This window comes from Ischnura elegans, chromosome 2, assembly GCF_921293095.1.
Source record: "Ischnura elegans chromosome 2, ioIscEleg1.1, whole genome shotgun sequence".
In the NCBI taxonomy this organism is placed as follows: domain Eukaryota; kingdom Metazoa; phylum Arthropoda; class Insecta; order Odonata; family Coenagrionidae; genus Ischnura; species Ischnura elegans.
Window position 1 is genome coordinate 132,850,199 of NC_060247.1, and position 15,623 is coordinate 132,865,821.

Sequence of the window (15,623 nt, forward strand, 5' to 3'; positions counted from 1 at the left end):
TTTTCTGAAAATATTTTGTAATTTTTGTTATGTATTAATAATAAATATGTATACCAGAAGTGTAGTAATATATCATTTCTTGTCTGATTCCTTCCTACAAACCCTAAGTTGGTAACTATGTGCATATATTTCCAGAATAGGGCCTTGAGATGAAAAGCAGAATATTGAAATTGTATCCAGTTTAACTAAAGGTAAGGGGTATTGCAGTAGGCATCAAGATGAATGGCAAGCTTCATTTAGAATAGTGTTATGGATATTTTAGTGGTTGAAGCACAATATTGTGATTTTTTAGCTTTTAGTATCTCTGTAATGATGTAAGCAGAAGTCCATTTGGTGTGAATTTCTTGTTCCTAAGGGATTGTCGTAAGGGAATGGCAAGATGCACTTCCTTTGAGACTCAATATGACTGTTATTGGAAGATTAATTTATATTTCGGTAACGTTCTATCTAAAGATTAGATTCGTTTGATTGCTTCGTGGTTAGTAGTCAGCTCTGCATTCATAGGTAATTTAAAATCGATGTCGACCAATGTTAATATATTGGGAGGGCTGGTTATACATTCATTTTTTCGATAGGTTTCCTCAAATTTGGTTAAGGCAACAAGATTTAGTAGGTTTTATGCATTGTGGGATGAATTCTGATTTCCAAAAGGGAGATAATTCAACAGAATTTTACCATAAACGAAATGTGTTGTTTGACTTAAGTGTAAACGCATGACTACACTCATAATATCTCGCCATGAATCCTGTCCTTTCGTTTATGCAAGGTTCGGACTGCGTTGACTTAAATATGAAAAGTACTTGTCAATAACTACCTGTTAACGTTGTTCAATAGGTTTCACGCACGGCTCATACCTAAAAGATGGTTTGAGCCACTCGATTTCATCACAAATAGCAAGTTCATTAATGCGGATGGAGAATCGTACTTGTGAAAGTAAATATGCAGACACCTTTAGTATGCGTAAAATCGGTAATATCTTTCCTCCCAAAGCATGCCAAATAATATTTACGTACACATAAGAAATCTCTTCATTCGAAGTTTACAGAAACCCAAATAGTATCAGGAATCGCGAGTCTCATATTTCACTTCCCAATGTCCACCACGAAGTAATTTTTGTACTTGGAATTTACTGCGACAATATGGAAAGTCAGTACACTAAACTCTTACGCAATCAATTATATCCAGTTATTCCTTTTCCAATTATTCCTTGTATGCGATCATGTTTGTTTACGTTTAATTCTAAAGCAGCGTTGCCAAGCCGAATCTTCCGGCATCCGGTCGTCTGCAGGAAATGCCTGTTCGACGAAAAGTTTTTCTTTTATATTTTAATTATACTACCGGTGACCTATAATTTTAATGCAACCAAAAATTCATAAATGAAGTTTACTACACTCAGTTAGTTTTTCGTCGATTTCTATGAACGGGAAATAATTCTTTTTAAATAAATACTGTCGCCAAAGCGCATGGCTCCTATCTATGCCATGTAAATCAGCTTCTCTTTGCTCACAAATATCTCTGAATTTAGCCCGGTAAGGGGTGTATATTATGATATTACTGGAAAGATCAAGACTTTTTCTTTACAATGAGATAAAAATCATAGAATTCTATGATGATTGATTTTTCGCTCAAACTACCTTAATTGAGATTAAAAACAAGATATAACAATGACTTTACAAAATTCTCTTTATTTTTATATCAAAGTATATAATATATAATTAATAATAATAATTATTATTATGATAAAAATATATAATTTTCATTTTCTCGTCAATTAAAAATGTCCGTTTTTCACCTCGAATTTCCATTTTCAAGCCGGATCAATTCTATTTCCCGTGCGAGTTGAGGGTAACTCGAGTTGCCGATCGGCAACACACGAGTATCTGACCTACTCCTCGGCGATCAAGTGCGTAGTACAAACTGTCATGGGACTTCATAATTTTTGAAAGTTACAATTGTTTGCGATACACTGCTATTTGAATGGGATAATTCAAGTTTAAATAAGTTTTTTTTTTAAGTATTTAATTAACCCATAATTGCTACGCAACTGTTGAATGAAGTCAGCGCAAATGATCCCAGTTATCGGTCAAGTTATATAGTTCCGGCATTTATCACGTCTGGTTCCCTTTCAAACTCTCGTATCAAATTATCGACTACATGATTATTGTCAACATTCCTTCAGGAGTTCTTGCATTATAATTAGAGATGGGTCGAATAGCAGATTTCTCGAATTCGAATATTAAATCATTGCTCGAATATTCGAATACCTCGAATTTCGAATACCTCGAATACTAAATGATGAATGCTGGAATGTTTGACTCGGTTGCCTATGCAGCAGGCAACACAAGATTATGGGGAGTAATTTTGATTTCCTTTAAATGATTCGAACAGGAATTTAGCTGATTAATGAATATTTTAATTTTATGGAAACAATTGGGCTTATAATTAATTCAACTAACATCGCTTTACCCCCACTCCTGCTGCCAAGTGCTAGCTGACAATCTGAGGCATTTGCAAAATACAAGCTCTTTTCCACCGGATTTTCTTAAATTATTTTCAGTCCATCTTTGGGAGTTTTCACAAGATAAGAAGATGAATTGGAATTGCTATCAGGGAGAAACCAAATATTCTGAGAAAATATCCCATTGTCTGGGACTGTAACAATAAATATTTATAGCCTCACTCATAAATTGTAACTTGATACATATATGTTTTCAAAAAAAAATACCACATCAACTTCGGAGAAGCTCTGCTGCTCATATCGAGTTTCGCCAGAATGCTAAGTCACCGTCTTGTTTTGACATTTATTTCTTTGCGTAAAATGCTTAAATAACCTCAGAAATACGTCGTGTTTGGTCTTATTCTTTTTGAAATTACGCGCACATTACTAATATTTCAATTCAATAAAGGTGTAACATCAATTGACGAAAGTCATTCTTAGACACCTTTTGTGCTAATAGATGACTCATGCAGCGGTTGACCTCCACAGAAATGGGGAAATTCGAAGCTGGTAGGAAAAAAAAGGTCAGTGGGGGAGAAAAGGGAGGGCCCGAAACACGTTTCTATTGTTCTCGTGTAACTTGGTATTTTTTCGAAGCTAAGGTCTTCGTAATATGATCCCTGCGCGAGCTGTGACCTTTTTTTTATTTCGAAGAAGAGGAAAGCCTCAGAGGGGGGGCTAGTGCTGAATGGAGAGGGATACCGGATCTTGGGAAATGCGCTAATGTAAGTATCCCACGGTACTCACACAGCAGTTGACCTTCAGAAATGTGGAACTTCGAAGCAGGTAGCCAGAAAAAGGTCAGTGGGTGAGAAAAGGGGGGAGGGCGTGAAACACGTTTTTATTGTTCTCGTAACTCGATATTTTTTTCGAAGCAGGGGTCTTCGTGATGCGATCCCTGCGCGAGCTGGGACCTTTTGTTTGATTTCGGAGAAGAGGAAAGCATCAGAGTGGGTGAGGCGAGTGCTGAATGGAGGGGGATAGCGGATCGTGGGAAATGCCCTAAGGTTGCTATCCCACGGCACTGAGGTTCTCCTGGTGGGGGAATCGGGGATTTTCGGATTTTTTCACCCGACCATTTTCGGTTCCCCTCGACCATTTTCGGTTCCCCTCGTCGAACTCTTTTCACCGCTAAAATCCACGAATTTGATGTAATTCGTCAACTTGCGTAAAACGGCGCTGCGAGCACTAAATGACTACAGTTCTCTACCTTTTCCCGAGTCAACTACCAACGACGAGCGTGCGATAGTGTATGACGCGAAATTCAAAGTATTCGAGGTATTCGAGGCGGTACTTTTCGCATAACTATTCGAAACCTCGAATATCGAATACTTTCTAGTATTCGAGGTATTCGAGTATTCGCGGATACTATTCGCACATCTCTAATTATAATTAATACATAGCTCGATTGCTCAATACACCTACTTTCATATCGTGAATCTTTTCGCCGCTGACAGAAAACGAGATGACGTAGTTCAACTTTCCGACGTTAGTGGCGTTCTGTCCCGCCGCATTCAAATTCTTCCCGAAAATAGTTCTCATTACGTCTTTCTCTCTTAGATTTTTAAATAAAAATGCGCGAAAGGAAGCCAAAAGACAGTTTTAAGGGCTGATATGCGCGATTAATTGTTTTACTACGCAAAAAAATTTTTTTAGTCGGCACGTCGTGATGCACATGGCGGGAAAACGAAAAAAACACGGCGTAAATACAGGGTTCTATTTACATTGGAGAGATAGGAAATATGACGGGACCCAGAAAAAAACTTGCAATTTGCGGGAAAACGCAAATTCCGATAACGCAAATACGGGGTTTTACTGTATAATGAACAAAAGAGTGCCGATTACGCTTCCTTGTGGAACACCTTATGTCACTTTAACTACATCAGAGCTGATTCCGTCAAGAACTACTTTCTATTTACGATCATTCACCAAGTCTTGTATCCAGTTTACCAATGTTTCGTTTGATCTGCATGACTGTAATTTGTATAAATGTTTATTGTGAGGTACTGTGCTGAAAGCTTTCTTAAAATCTAGAAATAATGCATCAACTTGTCTTTTCGATTCCCCAGATTTGAGAATGCCGTGAAGAAAGAGCGCTAGCTGTGCTTCGCATGATCTACCTTCTTGGAATCCGTGCTGACAGCCATGGAGGAAGTTACGACTGTCCAAGAAAGTCATAATACTGCTAACCACGATGTGCTAAAGTATCTTGCCTACAATCGATGTTAATGATATTCGACGATAGTTGCCTGGGTCATGTCTGTTTCCCTTTTTGAATATCGGTGTAATGCTTGCAATTTTCCAGTCTAGTGGTAACTTTCCTTCAGAGGGTGACTGCTTAAATATTATCTCTAAGTAAGGTGCGATCAGTGGAGCTAACTCCTTGAGGACATGCGTGGGTATTCCCTCCGGACCCGGAGATTTACTATTATTTATCGATTGAAGTTGTTTATTTATCCAATCGCTTTATATGGAGATTTCTTGTATAGTTTCCTCTGTTTCCTAAGGTCCCTTTTGACATCACTGTTGTACCAGAGTGGTTCTTAATTATCACTTTTCAGTTTTTGCGGGACATATTCGTTGATTCCTTGGTGCAGAATTAAGCTTAGAATTGGTGTGCTTAAAGCTTGTATCACATAGACTGGACTTATGACTTCCTCTAGGGTTTCTCACACCATGAAGTCCACTTTGCTGCTTAATTTGAACTTCTTTGAAAAAAGTAACCAGCAACTAACACTACTCATCCCAATCACAGTAAACCCTTTCATTTACAACCACGGGTGGGTAAAACTTTCACCACAATATTAGTGAAAAGAAACTGATAGACTATCCCAAACAGGAATAAAATTATGTGAAAAATGAGGTTTTTATTAGAAAGCTATCCAACCCAAGAGCCAAAAATAATGGACGGATCCAGGATTTTTTCGGGTTCGGATCGGATCCTTGATTTTCCGAGCCAGATCTTTCGGGTCGGATACTTTCGGATCCAAATCCATTTTCAAATTCCTGACCCTGAGATTCCCCTGATGATTGTTCAATCTCTTGGGAAGAGTCACACTATGTGCCAGTCGCATTTTGCTATTTTTATTTTCTATGGCTGAAATTCTCTTACGTAACCTCTGCGAGAGCTTTCAAACAAAACGGTTCATGAGTGGGACAAGAATCGCATGCAAAGACGCATTCGAAGATATAATCAGAACTCTTTCCACCCTTATGGGGCATTGCATTCACTGAAGCTATTATTCAAAATTTTGGATCCAGATGCGATGTCTTCCGTCACTTTGGATCCGATGAAGGGCAATATCCACGGATATTTGGATCCGAGGTATCCGATCCGACCATCCCTAAATAATACCAGTCCCAACTGGCTGGCAAATCAACTGGTAATTTTACCCATCCACCCCAATTCACACTGATGAAGAGGATGGCACATGAATACCTGGTAGACAGCAGGGGACTTGCTGCAGTCCAGCTCATCTGAGCCATCGACACAGTCTTGGATCCCATCACAGGATTTGGCCAAAGGAATGCAGCGGCTTCCAAAATCACACTGGAAGAATCCTCGCTGACAAGAGGAGGGTGATGCTGTGGCTGTGGATTGAAGTCAGAAGCATATATGAGTCTTCATTTTCCCTCTTCTCTCAATTCATTTTGATTAAATTGTTTGCCTTTAGGCATTGTGAGAATCAGTGAATGTATGAGTAACATATTAACAAAGTATGCTTCGCTAGTCACCGCCATGATGCACAACAAAGATAATGTCATTAATTAATAACACAGGGTGTGCAGTAGGGCGGATCGGAAAAATCTATTTTTTTCAAATCCATCTGGCCCAATGAAAAAAAGTTGTGGGACCGATCAAAAATAAGACCTGAAAAATTTGAGACCTCAACGAGAACCCCAGAGCTTTGGAATATTTTCTTCGTGGGCGCGGACTCAAATTAGGCATTTTGTGGCTAAAAGGTGGCAGGTACATCAAAATGCACAATATTTTGCCCTACAAGTACAGAAACTCGGCAAAATCTATTGGGAATGACCATTAAATATTACATTTTTAGAATTTTGACCTTCCCCCCCTAAATCACATTTGAGTGAGGGCCAGGGGTTCACCTAGGGGTCTCAAATTTTTCAGGCATTATTTTTGATCGGTCCCACAACTTTTTTTCATTGGGCCAGATGGATTTGAAAAAAATCTATTTTACCGATCCGCCCTACTGTACAGGCCAATCAAAGCTTAAAAAATTCAAGCATAGTAACTCTCAGTTTTCCAGCAAAATTTTGCAAAATTCCAGGTTAATCTTACCTGATTACTGCGATATAATTAAGAACTTTAAATCACCCTAAATTACTTCAATACTATTAAATAATATTAGATTTACAAGGATAATGAAAAGGTTAATTAGCACACATTGTATTTAAAATTAAAATTTATTCCATGCAAGCCAAGATGCTGCTTCAACCTCGAAAGTAGAGGTTGACATCACCTGGCATTCTATTCTTCGTGTTTTTGAGTCTTGATTGAGTCAAGAGTGCTAGAAATTTAGAATCGGTTGTGTTGTCTGAAATTCCACGTTTAAATGTGGCTGTAAAAATTCTACTAAGCTACTGCATTTAAAATTACGACAACCACATATCAGGCTAGAAAATGGGTGTTGAACTGGCAAAATTTTACGTGAAATGAATCAGAAAAAAAAAGATTTTGAAATTCCCCGATGGAGCAAAAAGTCATGAATAATATCGATGCGAAAACAATGCATATTAAATATTAATTATTACACAAACTAAGCAACAATTAATGCTGTTAATCGATAGTAATAGTATTTATGATACAAATATTTTATTGAATTAACTGCATTTCAATCGTAATCATCCCGCATGCAAATACTCTATTCCAGGGACTAAAAAGTCACGCACAGTTCTGAATTTTCCTTGTTTTCCTGGTCACTAGACACCCTGTGATATACGCTCAACAAAAAAAAAATAGAAGGAGCAAAGAAAATATTGTTGCGACAACAACTTTGACAGCTGAGTAGGATGGTAGATGGAATTACGCATCATGGGAAGAGGAATAATGGGATCGTATTCAGGATGATTTAGGGCATGAAATGGATGAATAAGCGTGTAAAATGTATAACCTCCTTCAATTTATGTTCTATGCTTTGTACAAATTTGTATCTTACTACACTGCTTTAATAATATCTTCATCTCCTAAGTGTTTCTCTCATTCTGTTGCTTTGTAATGCAAACGCATATTTATTCATTATTTTCTTTCGTTTCAAAGTATTTGCATGAAATTAAAATATCTCTTTGAAAACAAGATCATGAATATTAATAAACCTTTTCAAATTTAAACTATACTCCTTAAGATGTTTCTAGGCCACATAAATAAATCTTACTAACTAATAAATTAATACTTTTTCATTTGAACATTATTTGACCCCATAACCACATAGCATGACCATATGGTCCCTCCCCAAAACTCATCAATTTTTAGCGCTATGTAGCTAAAACTAGTGATATTTATACTACATTAACCTATATGATCATTGGTGAAAAGCAAGAAGATCAGACAAAAAAAAAATTCCTTGGCATTAAAGGGCTCATTGGAGTGGATACATTCCCATAAATAAGGATAGGCAAATATCACTCAACCAGAGAAAGGCAGAAAATTTGCTGAGGTGATCATAACAACTCACATGGCATGACACTGTCTTCACATCCAGCCTCGTCAGAAAAATCAGGGCAATTACTGATGCCATCACAAACTTGAGAGATGGGCACGCATGAGCGATCCGAGCGACACGTGAATTGACCACTCTTGCATCGCAGGGCATCCTTGCAGTTATCTTCATCCTCGCCATCCCGGCAATCCCTTGTATTGTCGCACACCCACGAGCTCGGAATGCATTCACCTGAAACAATTTTCCACAGGGGCATTAAAGCCAGACACAACTTCCCCCTAATTATAACCCATAACATCATAACCAGAGGTACATTTTCTTACTTCATACCAAACACACATCAACAGTTCCTAGTGTCAAACATTACACAAAGATTATTGATGAAAACTTCTTATGTGCTTAAATCCATTATCGAGTATGAAAATATCTTTCCTGATCATGAAATCCTTTCCACATGAACCCTTTAGCTGTGGGAGTACTTGAATTTAGCCACCAGCCTGTGCAGGAGAGAACCAAGAAATATACTTCCCTCTAGCCTGGCTGAATTTCTCACAAGGAGTGAATCCTTATCATCAGAGGCAACCTTTCTTTCTTACCAAAGGATGGGCTTACATTTGGGCACTTTTTGTAGGCATATTAATGGCATGGAGCGGCAAGGAAACAATACAAAATGGGCAGTGTGATAGGAAATGCCAGGAGGCACCCCCTGCCATGAGGGTTGGCCATGGAGAGTAAAGCATTAGCAATCCCTGCAGTGAGGGAAAGAGCACTTGGGTTCTACCTGGGTAGCAATAAAAATTTTGGGAAACTGGCGAAGGTAGTCGAGCACTGGTCAAACGTTGAAAAATGTTTTTCCTGCAGTCAGCGTACAACTTATTTAAAAACGTTCCCGCAGTCTAAGGGCTAAGTCATTCCTTTGCTGCTCGGACCAAACGTTTCTGAGCAAATGTATGGAATGATGATTTTGATCTTTTGAATAAGTGTTGAATGAAAACTCATGCAGTTGTTCATTATTACCAGGACTACAGTAGACATCAGACCTGCCAGATATTTTATGCATATGACGTAAACGAGGGGAAGAGAGGTAACTAAGTGGTACAAATCTAGCATGTTTAGTCGTCCTGATGACTTAAGTCATTCCCAGAAAATATGCAATTGTATGTTGCCCACCAGTCATCTAATTGTCTGTTGCCCACATCAAAGGTGTCTCTTCTTACATCTGACTAAATACCCCCAATCATAACAATAATACCAATCAATTCGTAGGCCCTCTTTTAAATGTAGGAGTGAGAAGCTGGAGTCTCACCTGATAAGCAACGGAACTGATCCTTGTGGCACACTTTCTGAGGGGTGGTTGCCGCCGTGGTTGATGTTGTGTTCTTCTGCCCATCGCCACAGCCAATCTCATCGCTGTTGTCCCCACAGTCATTGACCATGTCACACTTCCACCAGTATGGGATGCACTTGTGGCTACTGCAGCGAAACATCCATTCTGAGCACGTGTCCTGCAGCAGAAAAAAAGCGCTATGAGTACAAAAACAACAGAGAAGGAAACCCATTATGGATTTTTTTCCAGCTGCATGTACCTGAAGCACATAAATGGACACGGAATATGGCGGTTGACCGCAGCAACAGTGAAAGACAGCTGAAACTTATGCATTCCCTTCTTTCATCCCTACCATACCGAGCCTCTCACTTCAAGGTTTAATTTTTTCCATACCATGATGTAAGGCTCGGACCGTGGATTTTGCAGACTGCACACCCAAAAATGCAGTCTTCTTTTCTATCACTGCTTTAAATCATCATCAGCTGGCACGTTAATAGAAAAAACAAAACCAACTACATACTATTCAATGAATGTTTCCATCATAACACTGCGAAGGCAAAACAATTCCCTCCAAAACAAAAATGCAAATATTTTTTCACTTAGATTATAATTTTTACTGTAATAGAAATTACAAGAAAGCCTGATGACAGCCATAACTCCAAGGACATCCTTTGATATTTGAAATATGAACTTATGAAAATGTGTACATACCGTGGGAAGAAATGGAATGGGGGTTGTGGTCGTCACGTTCGTCGTGTGTTTACAGTTGACTTCATCAGAGTTGTCTTGGCAATCATCTTGGCCATCACACACCCAAGCACGGAATATGCAATGCTTATTTTGGCACTAAAAGAAAATAAAGCAAAGAGAGGTGATAACACCAATTCTTGTAATTTATAAATTGCTTACTCATTAGAGACTAAGACTTGGCAATAGGCATCGCAGTTGCTGATCTGAGACAAAGGAATTGAAGCATGAATAGAGTAAATTGTATAAATTGAGCTATTAAAGAGTTTAAATTGGCTAACAATCAAAGATACTACTTGAAACATATGGTCTGAAAAAAAATTTAAAGCCTGCATTATGAGGTATCACACAGCCTTGTTTAAACATGCCATGGGTTTTTGTCTGCCTTGTGCTTTACATCTGCAAGCAAACAATCCAAGTGAAGCCTGGCATATGTCTCACCAATTATTTGAAACATACATCTAGTCCTGAGATTTGTTCAACAATTCAGATGAAGGAAATTAGCTCTACATTATGCTAATAAAAAAGCCATCCAAGCTTGTAATAAATTAATGCTTTTAAGTGAGTTTGTTTTGGTGAACATAAAAATTTTTTACTATTCCACAGTTACATTCCCCTTAATTTCAACAAGGTAAAAAGATTGATTGAAAATAAAATATAAATCTAACTAAGTTTTTTAGGGTCTCAGGAGTGGAATGGGGGGAGAAAGGTGAAGGTGCACGTGATACCATCATCCTGGAACCTTTCTCTCCCCAGGGCCAAAGAAAGGACCATTTCTACCACAACCTTCAATCTTCCCACTTCCCATAACCCAAACCCCATCCTTCCTCTTACCCCCTCTCCTTTGGCAGTCGTGCATATTTAACAAGGAACTTGGCTGCACATGATGCACTTGAGAAACATTTCTACCTAATATGAATATGTCGTAATGACAACAAAATTTGTAGTGCAAAAATAAATTCAGTAAAAATATTGCAATGTCTTATTTCACTAATGCTTTCAGTGTCCTTCAAGATCTGCTAATCCATTGGAAAACCTCTACCCTTAACCATACATGGCTGCTCAATGAAAAATTCCTTGCTTGCCACGGAATACTAAAATTCTATGATGCTAAGCGTACTACAAATATTTGTGATTTACAGTAAAGTAAACATTTTAGAGCCCTTAGTGGGAGGATCACATTTTGTAACAATGCTATTTCAATGCTGTTGTGACCACAATTTAGGTTTGTAATTTCATAACATCAAAAAATTCATAGTCATTCATTCACAGCCATGTTTTTCTTTACATATGTTAACATATCCCTTTCATTGGGACCATGACTTTAATTCGTAACAACTAAAATTTCATAATAACATTGTTCATATTTAAGTGTGTCTACAGTATGTAAATTGATAGCATACTTGCATTTAAATGTCTTTAAATGGAAAAAATCAATTGTTTAAAGAGTAACATTATAATTGCCTTCAGAATATTATTATCTTAATTTTTTGCAGACAAGAGAAAATAGTTTTGAAAAACTACAAACCATATGTATAATAAGGAGCTGGCTAATTGAGAGTTAACTGAATCAATACTATTTAGTACTATTCCCTAAAGTTAATGAAGAGTGAATATTTGTGATTTTGTAAATAACATACTTGTCTTGACATGGTAAATTAATTTTTTAACATATTCTACAGTTTAGATTACACTCTAGGGTAATGTTCACTCCTCTGGGTGCAATCAATACACTCCTGTGAATAATTTGCCAATGCATTCAGCCACCTTAAACAAATGAACATGCAACACTCAAGCTCACAGCACAAGACAATCAACTACATCTGCATTATGTCTCACCGTGAACTGCCATGATTGGCAGGTGTTGTTCTTGCAGTCTGATTCATCAGAGCCATCAGCGCAGTCTGACTCGCCGTCGCAATGCCATGTCAACGGGATGCAGTGGTTCTGTTTACCACAACTGATCTCATCAGCTTCAAGAAGGAGGGAAGGGGTTATCACACAGAGGCATAGACAAAAATACCACACTTGCACAGGGCAAAATCCACATTGCCTTTTCATCAAATATTTAAAAAAAATGCTAATTTTTTGGCAGATGATTACCACAACTATTCAACCATTAATCCTTATGTGTACCTGAAGTAAAATTGATGTAGAAACTTTACTGTGTATAATTGTTCATGATTTATTTTGACTTTATACTTCAAAGAGCTTTGCAGCAAAGTTATAAAACTCCCTCCTAAACAACATTTACAATCATGAGAAAAGTAGCTAATATCATCAATTCCTACATAACATATATAAGCATTGATTATTATATTTCTGGGGCATGAATTCAATAATTAGCATGGTTAGGCATGAATTTGTGTATTGTTGCCATGATAATAATCAACCAATGCCGAAATGTTGCAGTACTTCGCACTAAAATAGCAGTGCTTTGAACTATAATAGGAAATCAGACATCTTTTTTTAATGTGATATAACTAAGGAAAGACATCCATGTATATTAACAAAGCCATTGATGATAAGAAAAGAATAGGGTAGTTTCCTTCATCAAAGAAAACGAAAGGCATTGATTGCGATTCGTTACCCACCATTAGTGTATTCATAATACACAAATTATTTGGTTTTTGAAATACCTGTTCAGACGAATGGCAAGGGTCAAATTTTATCCTCATTTGAAAAAGGCCAGATTGGCGCCCATGCGATTCCACTCCACGTGATGTCACAGGGACTTAGTTTCTACACGAGAGGATAGGAGTTATACATCGTCTGAGGTTACCAATGCATGCATGAGGCACAGAGCTCAGGGAAACATGTCTTAATAATCACCTATTAAAACTGGCTAAGTTCGGAAAGTTTTCTTCGTTTGATAAGGTATTAATAAACCTTTTTTAAGCCAAGCGCTACCATTCAGCAAGGTACTCAGCTATCCGCTAGCATCCTGCGACGTATCAGCGCTAAGCCTCGCCTCAAGGTCACCTCACCGGGCGGGAGGGGGAACCAGAAATACGACGTATGGAGATATTTCCCGGCATTCATACTTAAGCGTCGCGTTTTCGCGCGCTTGAAAATTTTCACTTTTCATTTAATCGCGAAAAATAGATGTTGTCATTTAAAAATCTAAAAGCGTGAAATACGTACTCCAGGAGTAATAATCTTTCGATTAAAGCAATAAAAAAATAATAGGAAACCACCCTATTGAATACTCATTAAATAGAAAAGAAATTTGCCCATACAACGATACAAACTTGGTTTACCTAATATCTTATGTAAGATATCTTCATGTCATTTGCAGATGGATGAACTTCGTGATTTTATATTTGATTCTGAACTCAAAAAATGCAGTCCCCTTCATTTAGAAATACAGTACACTTTCTTTATTACGAAGTTCACAGGACCGAAAAATGGGAGGTTTGCTATAACGAAGTTCATATGAACGTTACCTTTAGGAATCATCGCAAATAAAAACATATTTTCTCAAAATTTTTTGCATCTTAAATCTCTCGTTCATTAATTGGCACTGCAGATTAGCTTCAAGAATCATCTGTATAATATACACAGTTAAATTATGCACAAATATATAAAAACAAGCACATCTGTTTGTTTCATCAAAAGAAGAATATGGTATGATGCAATCTAAGGTTGATATCTTCCCTAATACAACAAGCTCTCAATATACAAACAAGATGGATTCCGAGACCTTGCTCGTAAGTTGATAAACCTATTCCAAGCATCGAGAAGTACGGTTATCCTGCAGAATGCAACACCACCTTACAAATGTGTGAAAACTCACAATTGTGACGAAATGATCTAGCTGGGTGTGCGACACAGCCAGAGCCGCAAAAAATTGCTGTCCACAGGAAGGAGGAATGGGCAAAACGCTGAACAGTTCCTGACGTTACAACGGATAAAATGATGCTTTGATCAGATTATGCCCAAAGTGGGAGTTCCTTTTAGGCCACACTGCATTGCATTGGCCAACTTTAAAGGCACCACATTTGAAATTTTGGGAGCACTTGAATCTGTCGAATGTTCGTACGTCTGAAAGTTTGTAAATGGAATGTTCGTAAGAAGAGCTCTTAATGTGCATCCAATTTACGAGTGGTAATGAGTGGGTCACCATGATTCCTCAGGAATGAAGCTTACTATAAGATGTTGCATACACACTGAAGTATCTCTTACTGAAGAAAGAACCATAATTGATGTTCTATGCCACAATGCACGAGGAGATCTTAAACGCAATGTTAATTAAGTAGCGTACTGAATATCAACCTAAATGCTGTTACTTATCCGTGGAACTTCGTAATAAAGTTCTTTCTGTAACCGCCAGGATCGGGACTGATATTTGTAATTTTGTAACAACAAAAATTCCGCAATAACGTTAATTTTACTATAGATTGGATTGGCCTTCTCGTCAGGACCAACGATTTGCTTCATAATAGTGAGAACTTCGTAATGACGTTGTTCGTATTAACTAGAGTCTACTATAACACTGCAGCAGCAAAAACCTTATCACCCCCCTTGGCCCCATTCTAGCAAAGGGGATGCATTCTATTCAATGGAGATGCAAGCATTTATGGCCCTAGAACAGGGGCAGTGCTGCCCTGAACTGGGCTCGGCAGGGAACAGAAATGTCCTCCTCCTGCTGGATAATGCCAGCTGGCACATACATTCAGAAAATCTAGAATGTGTGCACTCTTTTACGTCCTCCTAATGCCATAAGTAAAGCTCAATCACTGGATGAGGAAATTATCCACAATTTTTATATCCTATAAAAGAAGAGACTTAAGCATTACTATCTGTGGTGGATAAGTAAGAACACTTTTTTCACTAAAAAGCCAATGTGGAATTATCCTACTTCCCAACGCAAATTCACCACACCTTTCATGTCAAAGATGTAAGACCTCAGCTAGCTTCTTGGCTTGATGGTTAATTTGATTTGTTCATCATGGCAAAAAATTTTCTGAAGTTCATGGAGGCAGTTCCCTAACTTCACCCTGAATTCTCTGATTTCCCTGACTTGTGACAATAATGTGAGGCTTTTGAAAAATGGTCTGGCACACAGACTAGTCTGGTAGCGAGCAAACATATGACATTTAAGCAATAACAAAAACTCTGTGGAGTGATTTTGAGGTTGGGTTGGGTTACTCACCCTTGCAGGTGGATGGGCTGGCAGTGGGGCAGTCCGCTTCGTCTGATCCGTCACGGCAATCGTCCTCCATGTCGCACACCCATTTCTTCGAGATGCACCTCCCGTTGGTACAAGTGAACTGCTGCTCATTGCATGTGACATGCGCTGCAAAGGAGGAGGGAAGCAACAAGAAGGTCATTAACTGCACTTGGAACTTAATTGAGCATCACTCGAAAG

At 38.1% G+C, this 15,623-nt stretch overlaps 1 protein-coding gene across 2 annotated transcripts in view; it reads right to left on the bottom strand.

Annotated features, from left to right (window-relative positions):
• LOC124154652 (sortilin-related receptor-like) overlaps window positions 1–15,623 on the bottom strand; it is a 103,596-nt gene that overhangs the window by 51,028 nt on the left and 36,945 nt on the right. For both annotated transcript variants that reach the window (XM_046528506.1, XM_046528505.1), the window contains exons 18-23: window positions 15,408–15,551; window positions 12,092–12,225; window positions 10,217–10,351; window positions 9,485–9,683; window positions 8,194–8,409; window positions 5,937–6,088 (exon numbers count right to left, since the gene is read on the bottom strand). In XM_046528506.1, coding sequence (XP_046384462.1) covers window positions 5,937–6,088; window positions 8,194–8,409; window positions 9,485–9,683; window positions 10,217–10,351; window positions 12,092–12,225; window positions 15,408–15,551 — 980 coding nt within the window. The remainder of the gene's footprint in view (window positions 1–5,936; window positions 6,089–8,193; window positions 8,410–9,484; window positions 9,684–10,216; window positions 10,352–12,091; window positions 12,226–15,407; window positions 15,552–15,623) is intronic.